General features: G+C 37.8%; 1 protein-coding gene across 2 annotated transcripts in view; it reads left to right on the forward strand.

Moving 5' to 3' along the window:
* Nucleotides 1-24219, forward strand: part of MYEF2 (myelin expression factor 2) — a 38485-nt gene extending 14266 nt beyond the window's left edge. Inside the window, exons 6-17 of one of the 2 annotated variants that reach the window (XM_004578097.3) lie at nt 1703-1894; nt 2540-2693; nt 3190-3239; nt 3358-3421; nt 14460-14561; nt 16427-16477; nt 16757-16825; nt 17117-17215; nt 17486-17557; nt 19187-19395; nt 19475-19526; nt 23984-24219. In XM_004578097.3, coding sequence (XP_004578154.1) covers nt 1703-1894; nt 2540-2693; nt 3190-3239; nt 3358-3421; nt 14460-14561; nt 16427-16477; nt 16757-16825; nt 17117-17215; nt 17486-17557; nt 19187-19395; nt 19475-19526; nt 23984-24147 — 1278 coding nt within the window. In that variant the 3' untranslated portion in view covers nt 24148-24219. The remainder of the gene's footprint in view (nt 1-1702; nt 1895-2539; nt 2694-3189; nt 3240-3357; nt 3422-14459; nt 14562-16426; nt 16478-16756; nt 16826-17116; nt 17216-17485; nt 17558-19186; nt 19396-19474; nt 19527-23983) is intronic. The other variant, XM_012929299.2, reaches the window with a different exon arrangement.
* The last annotated feature ends 235 nt before the right edge of the window (nt 24220-24454 follow it).

Genomic DNA, 24454 nt, shown 5'->3' on the forward strand with positions numbered 1-24454 from the left:
GGGAAGCGGGGCCAGAGGGGCACAAACCAGCGCCCATATGGGAACCCGGCATATGCAAGTCAAGGATTTTATCCACTAGGCTGCTGTGCCAGGCCCCATTTTTAACTTTAAAGAGTAAGAAATGGTCATGTTTGGCCTTACTAAATGATGAGGGATTTAACCAATTACATTTTTTTGGATTAATATCACTAAAGACAATCTCTTCTCTGGGAATATTTATCTGATGCTAGCTGAAATGAATGTTCAGAACTAGAATAGAACTCTAAAGAAAGCATATTTCCTATGTTCCCTGATAGACTTTAAAATTACATTTTCATTCAATTAAATGGGGATTAGTACCAGTTAGAAATGGATTATGGGCCTCTCTAGTAACAGCAGTAAGTGACTGCAAGCTAGCAGCAAAAAGAAGAATGAAAACCATGTTATTTAAGAAGTTACTTGTTTTGTGTATCATAGCTATTGTATATTTGTGCTTATTCATCATATATAGAAAAGATATTAAGATATAGCAGTCTGATTTATTAATATTGGGCACAAACAATTTATCTTAATTCAAGAGGCATCTTCCGTCTTGTGTTAGTTATCTTCTTTCTTTGGTATGTAAGCAGTGATGATAAATATTGGATTTTGGCTCAAGTTTTTAAATCCTCAGATCTGAACCATTTACTGTTCATTGACTTGAATGTTTTATAGCATTGTTTGATAAAACTTATTTCTTTACTTTGTCATCCTTTTTGTTTCGTTGAAGAAATGTGTGGAAGCCAGAATGTTTTCAGTCTTGGCGTTCGCCCTTTTCCCTTTAATTCTCACAGTTGTGCTAGAGACAGTAAGAAGTCACCCATCTTTGTTTTTGTTGGTATTCCTAGACTGAGGCCAATAGAGTTGGTGTTACCTTTAGCATGGCTGTATGGCATAGCAGATGATAGGCTACCAACATGCTTGATTCTTTGTTTTGGTTTTTGTTTTCCGCCTAGGAAGAAGTGTGAACAGTGTGTTGGAACTTTCTTTATTCTCTTCTTTCATTTAAAGCTTTAAAACCAATGAATTTCTTTAAAACCAATGAATTTAACAAAATGCCACAATGTTTAGTATCATTCTTCACGTGGACACTTAGCCTTCTGTTCCCTGTCTCCTGCCCCTTTTTCAGATCATAATCACTGTTGAGGAAGATAAGAAGGCAGATAATTGTACGTCGTCCAGGAGTAAAATTTACAGATTACAATAAACCCCCAATCTATCCCAATAATTCTGGGTTTATAGTATTCTATGTCATTGTTGAGAAACATTGAATTAGTCTGAATTTGCCATTCTTGTGGGCATCCAGTGGTGAGAATTTTCCTTTACTGCATTTTAGGCAGAGAAGTGTCACAGCAAGTACCTTACTTCTTTTTGAATCTAGGTGTATTTATGTGTATGTACTATACTTGTTCATGAAGTTAAACTAATTTCAAGTTCTTAAGTGACTTTAGTGATTGGAAGTAGGTATTTAACTGACAGCCCTGGAGACTGAAATCTTTTGTTTGTCCTATCCACAGGTTTTTATGGGACTCAATTCTCTGGATGAGAAAAAATGCTCACTCTTCAGGAGGGTCAATAATATGAGCCAGATGGGATAGCTATTGGAGACTTTGAAGTTGTTATTTTTAATTTTGTAGATTTACTGCTGTGTTTAGTGGCATTTAACATTCGATATGTGTTATAGGACCCTGACGGAGAAAATGCTCGTAGGGCACTGCAACGAACAGCAGGATCCTTTCCAGGAGGACATGTCTCTGACATAGGATCGGGGTTGATGAATTTGCCACCTTCCATTCTCAATAATCCAAACATTCCTCCTGAGGTTATCAGTAATTTGCAGGCTGGTAGACTTGGTTCCACAATTTTTGTTGCTAATGTAAGTGTAAGCTTTAGTCTAAAATTTGTCATTTAGATACTTAATTTATTATTAGATTATTTAATTGGTTGATTGGGTTATAGGTTTATAAAAGAACATTTTGTGAAATTATTGTAAGCTCAAATTCAACTTAAGTCTTTATGTGAAGAAGTCTTACAGCTACTTAATGACTCTTTAGCAGAGAGCTATGGATTTATAAATGTTTAAACAGTTCTTGAAATTATTTAATTGTGTGGGCTTTTGTAATTATTAGTAAATGGATTTTGTTCTTGTAGTTTTGATGTTTGTGAACTTGCATGCTGTAGTTGGTTTGTCATTTTTTTCTTAGCTTTTGAAAGTCAGTGAACTCAACAATACTTTTGTAAAATCTGAGTTTCTCTTAGTAAAAATAGATGTACAAGTTTGAAATGTTTATACAGGACTGGTCACTTGAGAGATGAGTTGGAGAATTTAAATAAGGATAAGGGTCAATGAACATAGATGTAGCTTAACTCATTTCAAACAGTCTATCTTCTATTTGATTATTGTTGACATGTTATTAGGCAAAATTATAGTTTTTATAGTTTTTGAGAGTTTAGAAAAGATTATATTTCCACGTGCAGAGGGCTATATTAGGTGTGTAACTTTATGTAATTTTATGTTAAGCTTGACTTCAAAGTTGGTTGGAAGAAGCTAAAGGAAGTGTTCAGCATAGCTGGAACTGTAAAGCGGGCAGATATTAAAGAAGACAAAGATGGCAAGAGCAGAGGAATGGGCACTGTCACTTTTGAGCAAGCAATTGAAGCAGTTCAAGCAATTTGTATCCTGATTTACATTTTAGCATTATTCAATGATGTTGGAGAAAGAAGTTCATGGAATTTAAGTTGCCTGGCTTATGTATTTTAGACTTTGGTCTCCAGTATGTAAAACCTTTACTGTATCCAAATACTAAAGTCACTCTTAAAACTTGAATTAGCTGAATTTTATAGGGCTGGTAAGAACTCTCTCTTCTACATTATTTCTCTGCCACATCTAATTGTATGTATACATGGTTTGAACAGTTGTATAATCCACTGTATATCAGCCAATGCAGTGGCTTTAAATGAAGGCTTGTCAATGCTGATTCAGTGGTTAAATTAAAAGAAGATTATAATTTTGTCTAGGTTTATGGAAGAAACTAGTACAAATTAGTATTAATGATGTTAATTAAAATATTAGTGATAGTAAGGCTCTAAGATAAAAAGCTTGTGTTCTAGCTTGTGTTCAAATATAATTTTATAGTTATCTAAACTGGTTTTCCTTGACTGAACCAACAGCTATGTTCAATGGGCAATTTTTATTTGATAGACCCATGCATGTGAAAATGGTGAGTTCCATAAATCACTCAGCCCTCCAACTTCTTCAAGCCTTTCTTCAGCTCTTTTCAACATCATGGATCTTGTTTTATAATGTATTAACCATATAAAAAACTCTTTTGCAATTAGGATGACAAGTCTGTCCCTCATGAAGACTACCGCTCACACGATAGTAAAACACCACAATTACCACGTAAGTAAACGTTACTATTGGAAACAACACAGACTGTTGTTTTGTAGGTTTATTGCATGCTAAGCAAAGCTCTTTGTTTTTGTGCCTGCATCCTATGTTGCATATAGTTTGAAGGTAGTGTGGAATTTAAATGGATATCTGTTAATGAGAGATAGCTCTCTCTGTATCTCTCGTTTACTTTCTCTTTAACTCTGCCTTTCAAATAAATAATAGGTAAATCTTTCTTAATAAAACTTTCCTGCAGGACATAATTCATAACTATGAAGATTAAGCTTTTTTTAAAAAAATTTTACTTTTGATAATGTTTACACAGGTGATCACGGTGGGAAGGATTGAGGATTTGAGGAAAGTGGGCAAGACCATTGTTTACACATTTTCTTTTTCTTCTTCCTGTATCTGGGGGAGGGGAGGGGAGGGGAGGGTACAATGGGAGAGACCACACCCAGTCTTCCCAGTACCTGATATCATCCCAAGGTCTCACTGTGGAGTATGTTCTGAGGGTTCTGCTCAAGTGGTCTAGATAGTTCTGAGATGCTATTGATGGTCCGAGTATGAGGAAATCCTTCCAAGGTCAGTTGGCTGACAGTTCACCTCAGATTCCCCATTCACCCAGAAGTTTGCTGTCAAGTTTCACTGGGGTGGTTAATCAGTTTGTTCTGCCTTCCTTCCTCTGCAAATCAATGGGTGCTTTGGCCCAGCCCAGCCCAGCCCTGCCCACAAACCACTAGGCCCTCATGTACACCAGGGGGGAGGTGAAGCCCAGTCAGAGTGACCCCCCAGTAACTCTCACTGGACCAGTCACCAGCTCTGGTTCCTGTGCCTGCCAGCATGTGCAGCGAACTGCTCCAGTCTGTCCCACATTCCATTTAGTTCTTGTACACGTCATTGGGCATTGAAGCCTAACTCGACCGAAACTCTCCACTCTCTAGCCCACACTCGTGCCAATAGATGCTACCACCTGTCCAGCCAGGCCCGCCCCCAAGTCCTGGTTCTCATATTTACTCATGTTCTCATGTTCTCATGGGGTTGCAGCCCAGAGAGGTGCCCACAGTCTCCACAATAGACCCATTCCCTGCCCTGGATCTTTCACACTCCAGCTTCTGCAGTCTAGCTCAACAGGATTTGCCTCCAGTTCCAGCACTTGCCAGCTGCTGCTGTGGCAAAGCCCAACACGCCTGCCCTTATTCCAGCCATGCCTGTACCAGTGGATGCAATGAGCTAGCCCAACCTGACTCTCCCCCTAACCCAGTTCACATTCAACAGGTGTTGTAGCCCCGCTCAACCTGGTCTGCCCCAGTTCCAGCTCTCACGCTCATCAGCAGGAGCTGTGGCCCAGCAGGGAATCCCTACTACTCCCTTACTGGACTTGCATACCTCTTCTCATCTTGCATGTGTTGATTGGTGCTGCAGTCCAGTCTGGTGTGGCCTGTCTCACCTCAGCATTTTCTGGCGGGTGCTGTAGCCTGGCATGGCCCAGTCTGCCCCCCATTCCAGCTTATGCTGGCAAGTGTTGTCACCCAACCCAGCGCAGTCAGCTCCCAGTCCCAGCCCTAATGTGAACTGGCTGGTGATGCAGCCAGACCCAACCTGTCCTGCACCCCATCCTGATTCTCAGATCTGACACTGGTTGTTATGAACTGGCCCAGCCTGGCCCACCCCCAGACCTGAGCCATACATGTGCTGGCAGGTACTATAACCTGGTCTGCCCTAGGGTGCTCCTTGCTTTGGTTCTTGTGCTCCACTGCAGGGACTGCACCATGACAAAGGAGTTCCCCCAAGCTCCTCATTGGGTCTTCTCCCATTGGCAGAACTCACACATACTGGTGGATATGACTGACTTAGTCATACCCTGGCTGACTTAGTCCACTCCCATCCTAGAAGGAACAGTAGCCTTGCCCAAGTGGCTCATACTCAATCTGGTTCTTACTATTGGGTCTTACAGACCAGCCACACCTGGTCCATGCCCAGACATAACTCTTGTGTAGTTTAGTGGGAGCCAGAACCTAGCCCAGTTTGTCCAGTACCCACCTTGATTCTCATGAATATCAGTGAGTGATAGAGTCTAGCTCAGTCTGGTGCACCCCAGACCCAGTCCACATCCATGCCAAGGGACACTGCAGCCACGTCCAGCCTAGACCAGCACCCCCATTCTAGCTGTTGTGTTCACCAGTGGGAACTGCAACCAAGCTGGGGCATCTCCTTAGCTCCTGAACCAGGCCTGTTCCCAGCCCTGGATTTTGCTCATGCCAGTGGTTGCTCTGACCCAGCTCAGCATAGTTCATCCTGTCTTGACCTTTGCCGGTGGATGCTGCAGCCTGGCCTTAGCTGGCCCACGCTCAGTCCCAACTCTCGCTGGTGAATGCGATAACCTGGCTCTGCCCAGTCCATTCCAATCCCTGCCTCATGCAAACCCATAGGTGTAATAGCCTAACATGGCATGCCCGACATTCCAGCCTGGCTTCTGCACTTGCCAGTGAGGTCTGGCTCTGTTTGGTCTACCCCCTTCCAAAACCAACCCACATAGTTGCCAATGGCTTGAGCTACCCTATCCCATCTTACCAACACCCAGGCCTGAATCATGTTCACGAGAAGGAGCTGTGACACACCAGGGAAGTTTCCAAAGTTCCCCCACCAGACCCAACCCCAGACTCAGATCTCACATGTGCTAGCGGGTGCTAGGTCCTTACCAGGCACGGACTACCCCTCCTTCCCAGCCTGTGTATTAGTGGTGAATGTTGTGGCCCAGCCCACCCCACATTCTGTTATTGTATGTGCTTACAAGTGCTGCAACGTGAGCCAACCCATCCTGTACCCAACCCCAGTAGCCATACATGTCAGAGGGTTCCATGGTTATGGCTTGCTAAGCCCATCAGCACCCCCAGCTTCCAAGAAAACCAGCTAAAATTGCAGATCACGGGGATGGTTCCACACATTGCTCACAGAATCTGTCCCCAGACCCAGTTCTCTTACATGCTGGTCAGTGCCATGGCCCAGCCTAACATTTCCCATTCATGTTCTGACTCTGACTGGTGGGCTCTGTGATCTAGTGCTGCCAGGTAAGCCCCCAGCCCAGGCTTTAGTGTGCACCAGTGAATGGTATTTGGCATTGGTCAATCCTAACTACGCCAGCTCTGATCTCCCGCAAGGGCTGGAGGACCTAAAAGGTCCTCACGTTCTTCCCTCAAAATCACACTGCTGGGTGGCCCGAGAGCTTTGCCCAATGCCATTGGCATTCAGTCCACCTGTCCCAAGCTCCACTGCCAGGGACCCTGCCCCGGGCTAAACCAACCCACCTGGTTCTGAGCAGATGGGCACCCCAGCCTGCAACCTGAGTCCCACAGCTTAGGAGCCAGTCCCTGGAGGAGGCTGGCCCCTCTAGCTCCGAGCACCTGGCAAGCCTTCAGACCTAAGCCCCGCCCCTGGGGTGAACTGACCCACCTGGCTCCAAGCACATGGCTGCCTGAAGGTTAAACTTTTTTGTCACCTTGGCTGGACTAAGGATAGCTGGTGTGAGACTGCTTCTTTGAGGGCATTTGCGAAAGAGTAGCTATTGAATTGGTAGACTGAGAAAGAAAGGTTGATCTCACCAATGTGGGTGGGCGTTAAGTCATCTCTGGCCCAGCTTTTGGGTCTGAGGGTCATCCTTGGAATAGACTGTGAAAACCTGACATTTAGTGAATAACTACAGAAGGACTGCATCTTCTACAGTTACATCGCTGATATTTGAGAAGACCACAAAGGAAGGACTAGATATTGGAGTTTTGTGCTAATACATTATTTTAGCATTAATCATGTTACACACAATGAACAGGACTCTTCTGCCTTTATCAGCAAGCCAATTTTCTCTGGCTTCTCTCTCTTTCTGTATTTGTGTGTGTGATATGACTTAGGGTCCAGGGAAGGAGTTGTCTTTTGTAGGTTTATTTCCTTTCACTTCATAGTTCCTAGGGAATAGGAATCTAATTATTATTAACTTCAGGAACATTAGTCAATAAATCCTTTCTTTTATTTTCTGCCTAAGATACAGCCTGCATAAAGGTGACTATATATATGCATATATATACTTTAATTTTGGCAACTCACTATTTACATTTGGTACAGTTATTTGTTGTTTGTGGTATTACTGTCTGTTATTGGAGTACGTTATGAGTCTTAGCTATTCCATGTCTGATTACAGCTTTGTGGTAGGGAGCAGCCTGATAGGCAGCAAATAATGACCCACCTGGGACACCCAGGTGGAGTTGTGGGATTCTGACATAGCCATAGCTGCTATGGAAATCTGGGGAGTGAACCTGTAAAATTGAAGATATCTCACTTTTTTCTTCTTCAGATTTTCAATAAAATAAAAAATTAAAATTGAAGCAAAATTGTCCCATTATTTAAGCTTAATTAGTTCCTTGGATACCAGTGTATTACAGAGAAAATAACAGCTTGTAATTTCTATCTTTTCTTTCTAATTAAATTGGTTAATTATAGACAGTATTTGAAAAGATTCTTGTATTGTGAATCAGAGTGTAAAATTCTACTCTTGCCATGGAGATAAAAATGTCTTATTTGGAGAATTCAGAGAAGGTATGGATGTGTTAAAACCTGATTGGGACCTATAATAGTAATCTCAGATTGAGCTAAAAATAGTGCAAGGCATATTTTATTTAATATGTTACTTAACCATCAAAGTGAACTTTCAAAAATAGAGTTACTGCAGTCATTTTATTGAAAAGAAATAGAATACGGTCAGTACCAAAAGTTTTCCTTGTATTCCTTCACAATTACTGTTCCCACGCATCGTCGATGATTACTGTCCTGATTTGTAATAAGGTAGTTTTACTGCTTTTAAAGTAGATCAGAAAAAGATTTTGGTTGTGAAGTTCCTATGTGTATGTGCTATATAAACATTTAAATACGGTATGAGTAGTACATGATGAACATTCCTCTCTGTGGTCTTAGGTGAATATGTACACAAATACAAATAAATCATTCTAACCAAGCTAGACGTATGGTATAATTTATATAAGCTATTCTTATTGTTGTGGTATGATTGTTTTTATATTCAGTAAAGTATATGCATAGAGTTATTCTTTTATTTTAATTTCTAATTAGTTTTAACAGACTCAATATGATTTGCAGATACAATGTTCGCTTACTTTTACCTTCTTCTCCCTTTCATTTTAGTTTAGTTTTGTTTACTTTTTGAGATATCATTTTGAATTTGTATCACAGTAAAAAGACAGTATTTTACCAAATAAGAAGTTTAACAAGTGAAAAGCAGAAAGACCTTAGATTAGTGGAAATACATGTGATGTCTGTAAACAATAATTTAATGGAAAAATGATTATTTCACCCAAATAAAGTAAATTTTAAAGTAATCATGTACCATTAAAACTATAGTAGTATGGTATTCTTAACCATTGGTTTGACAAAGATATAAAAGATTTACAAAACTATATTTGCAGCAATACTGATACAGACATTTCTTTTTTCTTTTTCCTTTGTTTGTTTTTTAAATTTTAGCTCCCACATATAAGGGAGACCATGCGGTATTTGTCTTTCTGGGTCCGGCTTATTTCATTCAACCTGATGTCTTCCAGTTGTGTCCATTTTGCTGCAAATGGTAGAATTTTGTTTTTTATAGCTGAATAATCTTCCATTGTATATATATTTATATATACCATCTTTTCGTTATCCATTCATCTGGTGATAGATTCCTTGATTATTCCAAATTTTGGCTATTATGAACAGTGTTGCTATTTACATGGTAGAATTACCATACTTATAATATTTATGAGAAATTATATGTGAAACTATCCAGCTTACACAGTTTTGGAAGGATGTTTACTTACTGAGCATACTTTCTGTTACTTCTTTTTTTTTTTTATTAATTCATTAATTACATTGTATTACGTGACACAGTTTCATAGGTACTTGGATTCTCCCCACCCCTCCCCAAACCTTCCCACCATGGTGGATTCCTCCACCTTGTTGCATAACCATAGTTCAAGTTCAGTTGAGAATCCCCCATTGCAAGCATATACCAAACATAGAGTCCAGCATCTTATTGTTCAGTCAAGTTCATCGGTTTCTTAGATATACCCACTCTGGTCTGAAGACAGAGCCAGCAGAGTATCATCCCAGTCAATCAAAAGCTCGAACATACCATAAGCAAAAATTTCCATCACCATGGAATTAATTGACATAGTAATGAGTAACCAATATGTTAAGAGTAAATGCAAGTTCTTAACCACCTTCTGTGACTACCTCATTGACATTTCAATTTTGGTTTATATACAACATATAACATACATAACATAATATGTTATACATAACATCATATCATCTTAAATTAAGGCAAACATGTGGTATTTAACCTTTTGGGATTGGCTCATTTCCCTTAGCATTATGGTGTTACTTCTTGAGTAAGCTTGGTATATTAGTTTTTCTAAGAATTTTGCTTTGCTGACTTTTTCATATTTATTGGCTTAACATGGTTCAACTGTCAAATTTCTGCTATCTCTAGTTCTGTGTATGGTTGTGGTTTTTCTTTTTTTTTATTTCAAAGACTTTTATTTCCTTTTTTTCTTGGAACATTTTTATTGATATTTACCATTATTATTAATGTTTAAAAAAACCTGAAATTTGTTTCCTATGTTTTATTTCTGCTCTTGGCTTTCTTTACTGTTTATTTGAATTTAGTGTTTTATTGTCTTAACTCTTTAAATGTTTACTTCAGTAAGTCACAGCTGCTTTTCTTTTCTTTTTTTTTTAAAGATTTATTTATTTTTATTACAAAGTCAGATATACAGAGAGGAGGAGAGACAGAGAGGAAGATCTTCCGTCTGATGATTCACTCCCCAAGTGAGCACAACGGCCGGTGCTGCGCTGATCCGAAGCCAGGAACCAGGAACCTCTTCCGGGTCTCCCACATGGGTGCAGGGTCCCAATGCATTGGGCCGTCCTCAACTGCTTTCCCAGACCACAAGCAGGGAGCTGGATGGGAAGTGGAGCTGCCGGGATTAGAAACGGTGTCCATATGGGATCCTGGAGTGTTCAAGGCGAGGACTTTAGCCGCTAGGCCACCATGCCCGGCCCCACAGCTGCTTTTCTAATATGAAAAGTTGTGACTGTACACTGAGCCACTGTCACAGACTTTTCTATGGAACATTTTTATTGTTTAGTTTTAGAAGTATTTAAAAGATGTCATTAAGATTTTATTGAGGCATTTATTATTTTATTTTTTTAAAGATTTATTTATTTTTATTACAAAGTTAGATATACAGAGAGGAGGAGAGACAGAGAGGAAGATCTTCCGTCTGATGATTCACTCCCCAAGTGAGCCGCAACGCCTGGTGCGTGCCTATCCAAAGCCGGGAACCAGGAACCTCCTTCCAGGTCTCCCATGCGGGAGCAGGATCCCAAAGCTTTGGACCATCCTCAACTGCTTTCCCAGGCCACAAGCAGGGAGCTGGATGGGAAGTGGAGCTGCCGGGATTAGAACCGGCGCCCATATGGGATCCCGGGGCGTTCAAGGCGAGGACTTTAGCCACTATGCCATGCCGCCGGGCCCAAGGCATTTATTATTTTAAAATACAGTTTTTGAATTTCCAAGTATGGGATTTTTTTTCTTATTAATTTCTAACTTCAGTGTAGTTCAAGGGTATGAGCTCTATGATTATGGTTCTTTGGAATTTACTTGGACTTGCGTTATGGATGGCTCTATCCTCTATACATTGTAGAGTTATTCTGTTGTCTAATATTAATGTAAGTACAACAGCTTTATTTTATTGATGTTTTGTTTTTCCTATTTTATCTTGAGTCCTTCATAAACAGTGTTACAGATAATATTAGATTTTTGGAAAATCAGTTTGATAATTTTTTTTCCAGGAAATCAAGAGTTTAATGTATGGATACACTTGAATTAATTTCCATTATCTTATTTTCTGTTTTGTTTTTGTATCTATTGGAAAAACAGATTTACAAAGACAAGATGAGACAGGGAGAAAGCATTTCTGTCTGCTGGTTCACTCCCCAGGTGGCTGCAATGGCTAGAGCTGAGCCGATCTGAAGCCAGCAGCCAAGAGCTTCTTCCAGGTCTCCTATGAGGGTGCAGGGTCCCAAGGTTTTGAGCCATCCTCGACTGCTTTCCCAAGCCCCAAGCAGGGAGCTGGATGGAAAGTGGAGCACTAGGACAGAACTGGTGCCTCTAGGGATCCTGGTGCTTGTAAGATGAGGATTTAGCCCCTAAGCCATCGCTCTGGGTTCCATTTTTGAATGTTTCAAAAATATTTTTTCTGATTTCTTTCATTTTTAATGCTTATTTTGGATATTTTAATATGTATAGGTGAAGCTTAAAATTAATAGTTATATATATATATATACATCATATCATATAAGATATAAAAGTAATAGTGTGACCTTTGAATTTTGTGGTTCCAATCACTTTCATACTAGAGTATATGCTGCTATTGCTCAGTGCTTTCATTCTACATTGCCTTTTTCCAGTCCTCCAGATTGGACACTTTTATGACTGTTTTCTTGTCTGTTAATTCCTCTGCTTTCACTGTCAGTAATTTTGTCCCTCTGAAGTATCCATTTTAGGAGCTGTGTTAGTGAGGATTTGTTCTGAATTTCTCTCAATTTGGTTTATTTGGAAATGTCTTCAAAGATAGTTTCACTTATTTTAATGGGGGAAATTAGTGGTTATTGTCTCTCTGCACTTTGAAAATATTACACTCATCTGGATTCTGTTGTTGCTATTCGGTTTAGCTGTTTGTTGAACTATCCTTTATAGGTAATCTGTGTTCTTCATGTTTTCAATATTTTTGAATTATTTCAGTATTTTTGCCTTTGGGGTGTGATTTTACTACAGTTTTGGATGACCACTACTGGATTAGCACAATCTGAAAATCAATTTGTAAAAATGCATTTTAGGAAGTTCTCAACCACATATTTATGAACATTGTAGGGCTGTCCTCTCCTCCTAGGTTCACCTACCCAGGATGTCATCTTTTAATAAGCTGGCTTTATGGAAAGGCTTCAGTTTTCTTTTCCACTGTTGTTCATACTCTTGTTTATTTAAATAAAATGTTGTGTTAATACTTATACTTCTGTGTTACATCTCTATTTCCAGAGATTTACATTGTATCTATTGAGATATAATATACATTCAGACTTTGACAGAATCATTTAAGCTAATTGTTATTAACTTAACCCTTTAACTTCTTTCCACCTCTTCCTCCTTTCCTTTGTTCAGATTATTGAAACTTGACAAGTAGGAGCCTACTCATTCATTTCCCATGCCTTTGATATTCCTTTTGATAAAAATAGCACCTCCAAGATTCAGTCTGATTTTTCAGGGTTCAAAATGTTGGATTGGGCCTTCCTTAATGAAGCTTCTCTTTAATATTGCTAGTGTTGTTTTTAAAAGATTTTTGTTTATTGATTTGCAAGGCAGAGTTACTGAGAGACGGAGGCATAGAGAGAATCTTCCACCCGTGGTTCACTCCCCAAATGGCCACAATGGCCAGGACTGGGCTACGCCTAAGCCAGGACCTAATAGCATCCTCTCATCTACCACATGGGCGGCAGGGGCTCAAACACTTGGGCTATCTTCTGCTGCTTTACCAACTGAATTAGCTAGGAGCTGAGTTATCCAGTATAGATGGCACCCATATGAGATGCCAGCACTGCAGGTGGTGGTTTAATCTGCTTGCCCCTGCCCTGGCCTCCTCTTCCTGAAAAATATGACAGCTTGTATAAATATAAGCATTGGTGATGCTCTTGTGTACTAGTGCTTCCAGGTAGAATGTTTAGAGACAGGTGGAAGAAGGTTATTTCTTTATGCTGATCATTACAGTTCAATACAATGTACTCCCAATTCTAGTTTTTAGCAGTCAGAATGTAAGACTGCTTAAAAGCCCCTAAGACTTACTGATTGCTACTTTGAATAGCAAGAACTTTAAAACCATATTTAGGACCCGGCGGCTTGGCCTAGCAGCTAAAGTCCTCGCCTTGAACACTCCAGGATCCCATATGGACACCGTTTCTAATCCCGGCAGCTCCACTTCCCATCCAGCTCCCTGCCTGTGGCCAGGTAAAGCAGCAGAGGACGGCCCAATGCATTGGGATCCTGCACCTGTGTGGGAGACCCGGAAGAGGTTCCAGGTTCCCGGCTTTGGATAGGTGCGCATCAGCCCGTTGCAGCTCACTTGGGAGTGAATCATCAGATGGAAGATCTTCCTCTCTGTCTCTCCTCCTCTCTGTATATCTGACTTTGTAATAAAATAAATAATTCTTTAAAATATATATATATAATTAAAACCATATTTAGATTAATGAAATAACACAATTCCTATTCAGATGTTAATTTTACTGTCTTAAAGACACCAACTTAATTTCTTAATGTTTATTTCCAACTAATTTAATTTGTTTAAGAGAAATAATAAAAGAATGTTGAGGACAAATTATAGTCCTAGCTTAGTTACTATGTAAATGGTATTGTGCCCCATAACTTAAAATCTTCAAAATTTCCTTATTTGTTGATAGAGTATGTGAAAACCTAATATCAAGTACCATGTAAATACAAATTCTTATGTCAGTAATAATACTAGGTAAAGTAATATCTGTTTTATTGAATTTTTATTTTCATGGTTGCTGAGTCTTGAGTTTGATTTGAGCCATTTTATAATTAATAGTAAAATTTTAAGTGGTTCTACAAATTGCACAAGATATCAGTTTTCACATATGCATGCAATTTTACAGTGCTGTATGCTGAAATTCAAAATCTTTGTGATATTTTTGCTAGTTCTTTGAGTATGCTTGTAAGTTGGATTTAAAAATGAAAACCTGCTTCAAAGGGCACTCGTATTACTAAAAGATGTTATATTCACACTTTGCTGCTTTCTAGAGGAAAACAAGAACTACGACTCCTATTTGCAAATTAGAGAAGTTTGAAATACTGTTGTAGAGTTTTTGTTGTTTTTAAGTTTTCGTGATGATTGATCAGGCATGGGTCTTGAGAATAACATTCCTGCTTATGTTTTAGGTGGTCTTGGAGGCATTGGAATGGGACTTGGTCCAGGGGGACAGCCTATTAGTGCCAGCCAGTTGAATATAAGTGGTGTCATGGGAAATTTAGGTCCAAGTGGTAAGTATTTTAACTTTATTATTTCTTTTTAACTTATTTGTTTCATAGGTAATGATGGTCACTACTCTATACTAATGCTTAAGTGATTTTATTTTTAAATGTTTACAAGATTTCAAAACAAAGTTATACATAATTGGTTGTACTGTGTGATGTTTTGGTACATGTACATATTGTATAATGTCCAGTTAGGCTAAAATATTTATTACCTGAAATAGTTTACATTCCTTCATGATGAAAACATGCAGGCACTCATTTTCTACTTTTTTTGAGAGAGAAATGTGCTGTAGATTAGCATTTTCTATAGTTCTCTTTCTGTACAATTGAACTCCAGAATCTCTTACTTCAATCTAGCTATATGCTAGTGCCCAGTAATCAGTTTTCTCCTTTACCATTGTCTCCCTACCTCAGCCTCAGGTAACCACTATTATCCTTTTAATTTCTGGGATTATATATTTTTTGTACTCCATGTGTGTCTTAGATCATGTTGGTGATGCCCGTCTTCCTATGTTTGGCTTATTTCATAAATCCTATTTTTATAATTAGATATTTAGAATGTCACTTCTGTCTTGAAAAAAACTTAAAGCCTTAAGAACAGCTGACAAAAAGGGGAACAGAAAGGTATCAGGAATATTCCTCTGAGGCCAGCCATGCTTTACGTAGCCTTTTACCTCTATGGATTTTGAAATATCTTGGAGGAAAAAGAAGAATGCTCAGCAGAGTGGCCTGTGTGTAAGGGATGGATAGCATTTGTGGGTTGGCCGGAATGCTGCCATGTCATAGGCAACTTCAATTTGTGTTTCTAGTTGGGAAGGTAGATAGTTTTCAGGGACGTGTTCAACTGCTTACAGAACCAACTAGCGGTTTATCTTTATAGAATGATTTTCCACCCTTTGGTTGTCAGGACACTTTTATTAAATTTTGTTAAGGAATTCAAAGTTCTTTTGTTTGTATGGTTCAACTTGTCCGTATTTATTATTATCAAAAACTTAGCAGTTAAGCAATATTTTAAAATTTAATAAAGAACACATGTGTTAAATTTTTAGAAAATGAACTATTTTCTAATACAAAAAATTAGTGAGGTGATTTTTTTCTTTCTTATGTATCAATTTAATATTTGGCTTAACGTAAGATAGCCATGTTATATCTGCATTTTTGTTATAATATTATATATAGCATAATCCCTAGAAAATCACACATTACCTTCATTAGAGAGATGAGAATGAAACAGGCAAGTAATTTATTAATAGTATTCGAAAACTGAACTAGTTTTGATCTGTTGGACCTTAAAGAATCCTCAGACCATACTTTGAGAGTCACAGTTTTAATTAGTGGGCTAATAAATTATTCCATATTCCTATTTTTGTTGAGATGTCTTAGTCACCCTTTGGATTATTAGGCTAAATATAGTAATCATTACAGTCACAATAGATTTTCTCCCTTACATGTCATAGCCCTGACTCTACGAAACACATGCTATTTATATTGAAATTTTTTACTATGTCCTTAGCTGTCAGAGTTTGAGGAATCCATCCTTTTTATCTTACACTTTAAATTCATTGTAGTGCTGTTTCTTTGTCTATCCTGAAAAAAGATTTAACTGATGGATATTCTCTCGACTGAATATTGTAGGTGTGACTTGTGAATCTTGCTTTCTTGTCTAATGAATGTTCGCAGAGGCCTCTTGGAAGACTAATGCTTTGACAACTGCAGTGACAGTGCTTTCGGCCGTCCCTCCTATACTTGTTTTTTGTTTGTGTGTTTTGTTTTGTTTTTACTGTTCCATTCTGGATACATAGTGAGTAACGTTATTCTTTAGTCATAAAAATAAGATTTACTGAAAGTACGTACTGTATATTTTATTTGAGGTATGGGAATGGATGGTCCAGGTTTTGGAGGAATGAATAGAATTGGAGGAGGTATGTATAAGCATTTGTTTTATATGTACTCATCACCACTTCTAATAAACTAGGAACTGTGTTGGGAACAGTGAGGAAGAAACTCACAGTTTATTGTTAGCTCATGCCCTAACGGCTGCTACCAGAAATTGAGCCTGGGTGTGTACCTGAGGGAAGATGGCATGCTAAGTAGCTGCACGAGATTGGGTGAATGGAGACATAACAGTAAAACGTCCATTTTGGAAATGTTCACCTAAATAGCTGACATGCAAATCTCAGAAATTCATCTTTATTCCATAGGGATTGGGTTTGGTGGTCTGGAAGCAATGAATAGCATGGGAGGATTTGGAGGAGTTGGTCGAATGGGTGGTAAGTCTATGTAACCAGAGGAAGGTGTAGGTTACATTTAGTTTTCCCTATTATTAAACTTTTTCCCCTTTACTTAGGAATGGGTGTCCAGAGAAGTCATGTGGATACTGGGGGATGAGGACAGGCAGGGTGGGAATGGGGATGGTACATGTGAGGTGAGTTGGGTAAATCAAAGACTGTTTGGAATGTGTGACTTTCACTGTCTCTTCAGTTTAGTATAGCTATGTTCCTGGACTGCTTACCATGCATTAATGTACTTGAAAAGGTTAATTTGTTGCACAATTGTTTCAGAACTGTACCGTGGTGCCATGACTAGTAGCATGGAGCGAGATTTTGGACGTGGTGATATTGGAATAAATCGAGGCTTTGGAGATTCCTTTGGTAGACTTGGTAGGGCTGGCTGCATGCATCTCCTTGTGTTTTTGCAGGTTATATTTTTCAAAATTTTTTTCTTAATGACACATTATACATTTATTATGTAAAGAAAACATTTTAGTGATACTAATGTACTATCTCTTCAGTATCTTATGTATTTGAATTCTATTTCCAGAATTTGTATAATTTTCAGTTAATGTACATCTTTGAAGAGTATAGTGCCTTGGAAATTTTTAAGTATGGAATTTAAATTAATTAGTATATTATTTTTTCATCTTTGTTTAGGCAGTGCAATGATTGGAGGGTTTGCAGGAAGAATAGGAGCTTCTAACATGGGTCCAGTAGGATCTGGAATAAGTAGGTTTAAATTTTACTAGAATTTATTCAGTAATATTTGAGTGCTTGCAAAGACTGTGTAAGAGGAGTTATTGTAGAATAGTAATGCTTTGTTCTTGTAAATGTGTCTTGTTTTAATTTGAGAAACTTTTGAATTAAGCTTTTGTGTTAAAAATTTCTGAAGTAATTGTTCGAATTTTACTTCATCGGTGTTTGTAAACTAGCACCAAAGTGTGTGTTAACTATCTGCTATTCTAAAAACCTTTGTTTTGCCAACTCAGGAACCTCAGGATTTCTCTGATAGTGTGTCAGAAATGACTTGCTGTAGCACCTACTTTGTTTTCCTTGCTATTTCTACAGCAGCTAATAGTGACTATTTTATCTGGAGTAGTTTGTGTCTTTGGGTAGACACGGACTAACACTTTAGAGACCTCCTGATGTTGAGGGTTAAGAATGAAACAAGTGCTTGTTTCCTCCTTTCCTGCAAAAGGTGACACTGGGGAATGCTGCATCTCTCCCTTGTGTTCCCACCACATTTTTGGCCTTATAGTAAGCCTTCACACAGACCATAGTTTTTGACCTCTGCTGCTTGCTTCATTGACTCCCTTTAATTGATGAAATGTCACAAATAGGAAATGCAGCCTACTTGAATGATTCTAAGAGTAAATTCTGAAATCCTGTTAGCTGATGACATCTGCTTTCATTGTGCCTTACTCACTACTTTATTCCTTATTTCTTAATCTGTGAATTGAAAGTTCCCTGGTTATATAAGTTTCCTAACTTCCTTTTCTGTCTCAGTATTTAGATTTCTGTTTCCCCTACTTCATATTTTCATTTCACAAAAAGTCAGTTTGAGGGTGATGTTAATTTTTATAATTCACATGTTTGAGAGTGTTAGATTAAAAAATACACACATTTTAAGAATGGATAGGATTGAATAGTTAAAGGAGCTAAGAAGTAGAGGCATTGCATAAGAATTCAGGTGTGAGCCAGGAGCTAAACTGTCAAGTTTTGCCTAAGGAGGAGTTTTACCAGTTTTTCTGCCCTCCAAGACTTCTGTATAATATTGCGATTTAAAGTCATGTTTTTCTGCTATTGCTGAAGATTGATTTTATATGTAAGGAGAAAGTCTATGGGAAACAGAAGTAATGAAACTGAGGTGAAAGAGAAGCTGGGAAAGAAATATGTAGGACAGCACAATGAGAGCGATGTGTGTTAGAGTCGCAGTCATTTGAATTTAGCTCTGCATATCTTTGTTCTTGCAGTTCTTGTGGTTGGTGGTTTTTGGAGAATAGTAAGGTTGAAAACTGCCAAAAATTAATAGGCAAGTTTATATAATTGATGTGATGTATTTTATACCATGTATGTTATAGATATATAGCTGTATATGATGTATTTTATAATATATAAATATTTATATAGTGCCTAGAATTAAAATTTCTCAGCTAATCTATTGATTTTTGTTCCTTGGAAAATTGTTATATTGCTTATATGAAAATAATTCTGTTTAATATATAATTATATCAATTAATTTTTCTCTCCCCTTCTTTCTCAACATGATTCTCTCCCTCCTCTTCTTCCTTTTCTTCTTTCTGCTTTTGCAAAACAAAAACACAAAACTCCTGAATCCTTACCTTCTGAAAAATCCAGGTGGTGGAATGGGTGGCATGAACAGTGTGACTGGAGGCATGGGGATGGGACTGGACCGGATGAGTTCCAGCTTTGATAGAATGGGACCAGGTATAGGAGCTATACTGGAAAGGAGCATCGATATGGATCGAGGATTTTTATCGGGTCCAATGGGAAGCGGAATGAGAGACAGAATAGGCTCCAAAGGCAACCAGATATTTGTCAGAAATGTAAGCACATAATTGTAAAGGCTACTTAAAATTCTTTTATTTCTTGTATATATGTTACTAATACCTCTTTTCATTCTAGCTACCTTTTGACTTGACTTGGCAGAAACTAAAAGAAAAATTCAGTCAGTGTGGTAAGTATGCCAATGATTGTAGATGTTGATATTGACTATGGAGGAAAAATAACTTTCAACTACACTAAGTTTAGACTTTGACCTGTTCAGATACCTGTTCCCACATAGTGTGGAGAGTGTCAAGTTCTAATTCCCACTTCAAACAAAAGAGAGATTTTGCCATATTCGGACCTTGAACAGTGCATATTACTATGAAGCACAGGGCCACCTGTGTTGTCTCCCATCAATCAAGAAAGCACTTGTTTTGTTACCCGATTTAAAGGATTAATATATCATCGTTGTTTGCATTGAAAGGGCTTTTTCTTCAGAGAAACACTTAATAAATGGTATATTTACTCCCTTGTTTATAGCTTAGTGCAGTGGATTGCCAGCCACAAGCTGACATCCAGTTGATGTGGAGTTAATAGGTGAGACTGATGCTGCACACTCTGTAATGTCCACACAACACAAGAAGTTTATCAGGTAGCATAGAATATGCTGTGTGAAATGCTCAGGGCATGGTTATCTTGAGGCCTCTTCTAATTATAAACTGTTCTTAGCGATCATACTCCCTGTAAAACTTTAACGTGTTTCTTAGTTCAGGTTTGACATGATTAGAAGGTTTATTACATTTGAAAAAGAGCCTTTTATGTACTATATTTTTGTTATAGAATATCTTAATTGATAAGTTCTTGCTCTTCACCTGAAATGGGAGAACTGGTGTAGGTTTTTTCCCCACAAATTTAAGAGGTAGAGAGAGAGATTGATTGATGGTTCACTGCCCAAGTGGCTAAAATGCCTGGCACTGAATTGGCCTGAAGCAAGGAGCCAGCAGCTTTTTCTGGTCTCCCACATGAGTGCAGGAGCCCAAGCAGCTGGGCCATCTTCTTCAGTAATATTTCCAGTCATATTAGCAAGTGGTTTGATCAGAAGTGGAACAGCTGGGACAGAACCTAGCACCCTTTATGGGATGCCAGTACTATAGGTGGTGGCTTTACTTGCTACACCATGGTGCTGGACTTGTGGTTTTCGTTGTTGGTAGTATAGAGTAACTTGCCTGCTGGTAGTTTTCTGTCATTGCACAGAATTCCAGAGACCGTAATCACATTAGTAGGCTATGTAAGTAATATATGATGATACAAGTGGTTAATTCAACCTCATGGAATAATAGAGAACTAAGAATATTTGGATTGTTTTTAAATTTGTAAGGTCATGAAAGGGATCATTTTAATGACTTCCCATAGATATAGCCTGTGTTAATTATTACAGCTAATTTAATCTTTAGGTTCTCTGTGGTAGTTTTTCATTATTAGTTCACATTTTCTTTTGTCCTAGATAGAAGCTCATGAGGGCAAGGATGTTATGATTTTATTCTAGCACCTTTCCTTGCCTCTGTACAGAGAGTAAGAGATTAAGAAATATGTATAAGTTAAGCATTCTGAGCAGATCTGCATTCATTTATTTGATTATTTTTTCATTCACGAAATCTAAAGAAAACTGTAGTTTTGGCATTCCACTAGTCACTAGAATTGTGAAGATGAATAAAGTCAGATACTTCTGCTCTCAACATGCATTGTAACTCTACAGAATTTTCTCTTGGTAGTTGGGTTGTGATAGCTCTTTATTTTTCTATCTAAAATTCAACAAAGGGAAACTATTCTTTATAAAAATGTTTTGTAAACAAGTTAACTAGGTAATCTAACAAAGCAAAACGGTGAAGGTTGTTTGGGAACATTAAGATCTAGGGATAGCTGAAAACACTTTTTTTCTGAATTAATAAATGCGGAGAAAATGCTGTACTGAGGGTAATATAACCTATAATGTAACATTGACTCAGCCCTTCTAATTGATTTATCAAGGACATTTTTGTATAAGCAGGGATCTTACCAGTGGGATCATTTATAGGCAGGTGCTATTTAGGGGAAATGCATGGAACACCATGAGGATACACTTTTGTCATCATGGATACTCAGGAAAGAAAAAAAAAAAAAAAAACAGTATCTACTGCCAGAGAGCTCAGTACTGGCTTGTGGCAAATTGAAAAAAAAAATCTTTTTCTTGAAAAACAAAATCCCAAGATTGATAAATTGATATGGTAGAGAAGTGGTTTAATTCATATAGGCCAGATAAATTCCACAGCTATGCATACTTATGACACTGTGTCTCACTAAGGGTCTGATGGTTGTCCTCTGGTCTGTGGGATCCAAAGCCACAAGTCAGTCCCTCATGCTGTAGCTTTTCCTACCCCTACAATTTTTTTTTAAGGCATGTATGATTTTCACCAGTTATCTAAACCCAACTTTTCCTCCTTATCAATCATTTTTTAAGAAGAAAATATCTCAGTTGGGCATTTCATACAGTTCGGAGGAAACCTATAAAACCTACAACTCTGTTCCGCCCTCGTTGGAGTGTTTGGATGGTCTAACCGTAAAGCTGCGGCTGCAGGTCGTCCTCTGTCTCGGCTGTCCAGACTGTCAGCAATTGGGCTATGTTGGAGGGTTATTTCCTGCTGCAAAGACCTTGAGATCATTATGACAGCAGGGATCTGGAGCTCTGCATGGTGATTCCTACACTAAGGGAGGCCATTTAAGAAGGACCAAAAGAAAAAAAATGAAGAAATTTTCTCTAGCAAGATTAAAAGTGTCGCAAAATATTTTCCTTTGACATTTTGAAGATATTTTTTGGTGTGTGAATGTTGTTGTATTTTCTAATAAACTGATTGTGGGATGATTACAACTAGGAAAAACATGAGTTTGTGTTTAAAATTATGATAAGGATGAAACTTTGACACAAAAGCCATTGAAAATTCTCCATACATGCTTTTTAACAGCACTATGAAGTCCTGCTGTTTGCCAAGCTATGCGTCTTCAAATAAACTTGCTTTTTTTTTTCAGGTGCTATTAAGAGAACCCTGGATATTGTTCTGCATCTGTATTTAAACCTTTTAAAAATATTCTTCCAGTTTCAATTTAATGATGTTTATATTGTTTTGTGATTGCCATATTTTGTTTCTTTCCTTTGTTTTTGTCAGTCGTGTGTTAAGTGTTTGGGTTTACTTTATTATAATTTATTTGGGGATACGCCTGTTTTATAATTTTCAAAACATATTTTAGGACTTCCTGGCCTGACTTCCAAGAATATGGTTCCTTATGGCATTTAATATCGTGGACTATTTAATTAATGTTGAATAGGTGAGCAGTTGACTCCCAATTGGTTTTAAAAATAAATGCACTAGAGTGAAACATGAAAAAAAGAAGGTAGAAAAGTAGTCCAGGATGTTGTTGATGAAAGATCATTCATATTTGTATTTTAACTGAAAAAAAGAAAAATAACTGACATATGCAATGAGAGTAAAACTTTATCTTCTAGAGAGGGCTTAGGTAATGCTCTCGCTGGCCCTCTTGTCTTTTTCCGTTTATAGAACTAACATGTCTGACCATCTGACTGGTTGTCGTACTAATTTTAGCCCACACTGATCTGGCAACTGTAATGTTAGATAGGTGTCTTCTAGTTTATTTTCTTTTGACATGTACATGTGGGTGGGAATGAAATAATATGGTAAAAAGCCACATGCTAAATCAGAACCTATTTTTTTTTTCTGGAGGGTCATGGATCCTATTTGGCTGAATATAGTCTCACCTGTTATGTGAATAATAAATAATTGTCTTTTTACTCTTTAAAGTATTTTGTTTGAGATGGTAGTTTTTTATGTCCACATTGAATATTGATACATGATATTGATTCACTTCCAATATCAGTCTATAGGATTGGCTATGGAAGTAACTGTGTAAGAAATAGTTGTTTGGATTTCATCCTCCCAGAAACTTCTGTAAAGTTCTTCTCTGTTATTACTGTTTTTATTAATTTTAAACCTATAATGAACCAGAAAGTGTTTGTTGCCATTTATAGAGTTTGAATTCCAATTGTGAAAGACACTAAATGGCTTTCGCACTGTGGCTGAACTAGTAGGTCCCTTGACAACCTGGAAAATAAAATTGGGGTGCTTGCTCTTATTTGCAGGGAACAGAGGAGTGAAATGATGATGAAAGGGAAAGATAACAGGTTAAATAGATTAGGCCATAAACAACTATTCTAAAAGTAATTTTTGTTATTTGCCTCAATTTGTGATGGGGTCTGGTGAATTAGTGGCATTTATGCCAGCTTGCCCTTTTTCTATAAAATTTATTCCAAAATTAGGAGGATAACATAAAATATTAAAGCCTAAGCAAATTCAGGCCAGTTCTAATTTGTACATTCTGATGTGTTTATACACATTACTTTAAATGAGCTGGATTACATATTAGGATGTGACGTGATGGCAGTAAATGCTTATTTGAAATTTTGATTTTTAAAACATGAATATTTATGTCTTTTACCAAAAATCTTGGTACTTCATTAGGTATGAGGAAGTTTTAACTCTGTGTAGTGAAATGATCTTCCTTTAACCTGACAACTAATTCTGTTACCTTACTTTACAGGTCATGTAATGTTTGCAGAAATAAAAATGGAAAATGGAAAGTCAAAAGGCTGTGGAACAGTCAGATTTGACTCCCCGGAGTCAGCTGAGAAAGCTTGCAGAATAATGAATGGCATCAAGATCAGTGGCAGAGAAATTGATGTTCGCTTGGATCGTAATGCATAATTTCAAACCAGCATTGGAACATTCCTACATCTGTTTTGCTGAATCTCTTATTAAAAGTCATTTTTAAAGTAATTCTGTATGCTTACAAAAGCTGTAAAAATGAACTTTAAAATTCGCACCAGCTTTTAACAATATAATGTTAAAAATACTGTGATTTTTTGTTAATCTCAAGTTTGGGTTTTTAAAAGGACAGAAGTCTGGTCATTCAGTTTAAATGAATGGTTATACTGTTTTTAATGAAATAAGCCATTTTCTTGTTATTGTTTTTAGTACTACATAGCGGGGTTTATTTGTTCCAGTTTCCCCA

This window comes from Ochotona princeps, chromosome 6 (genome assembly GCF_030435755.1).
Source record: "Ochotona princeps isolate mOchPri1 chromosome 6, mOchPri1.hap1, whole genome shotgun sequence".
NCBI classification, from domain to species: domain Eukaryota; kingdom Metazoa; phylum Chordata; class Mammalia; order Lagomorpha; family Ochotonidae; genus Ochotona; species Ochotona princeps.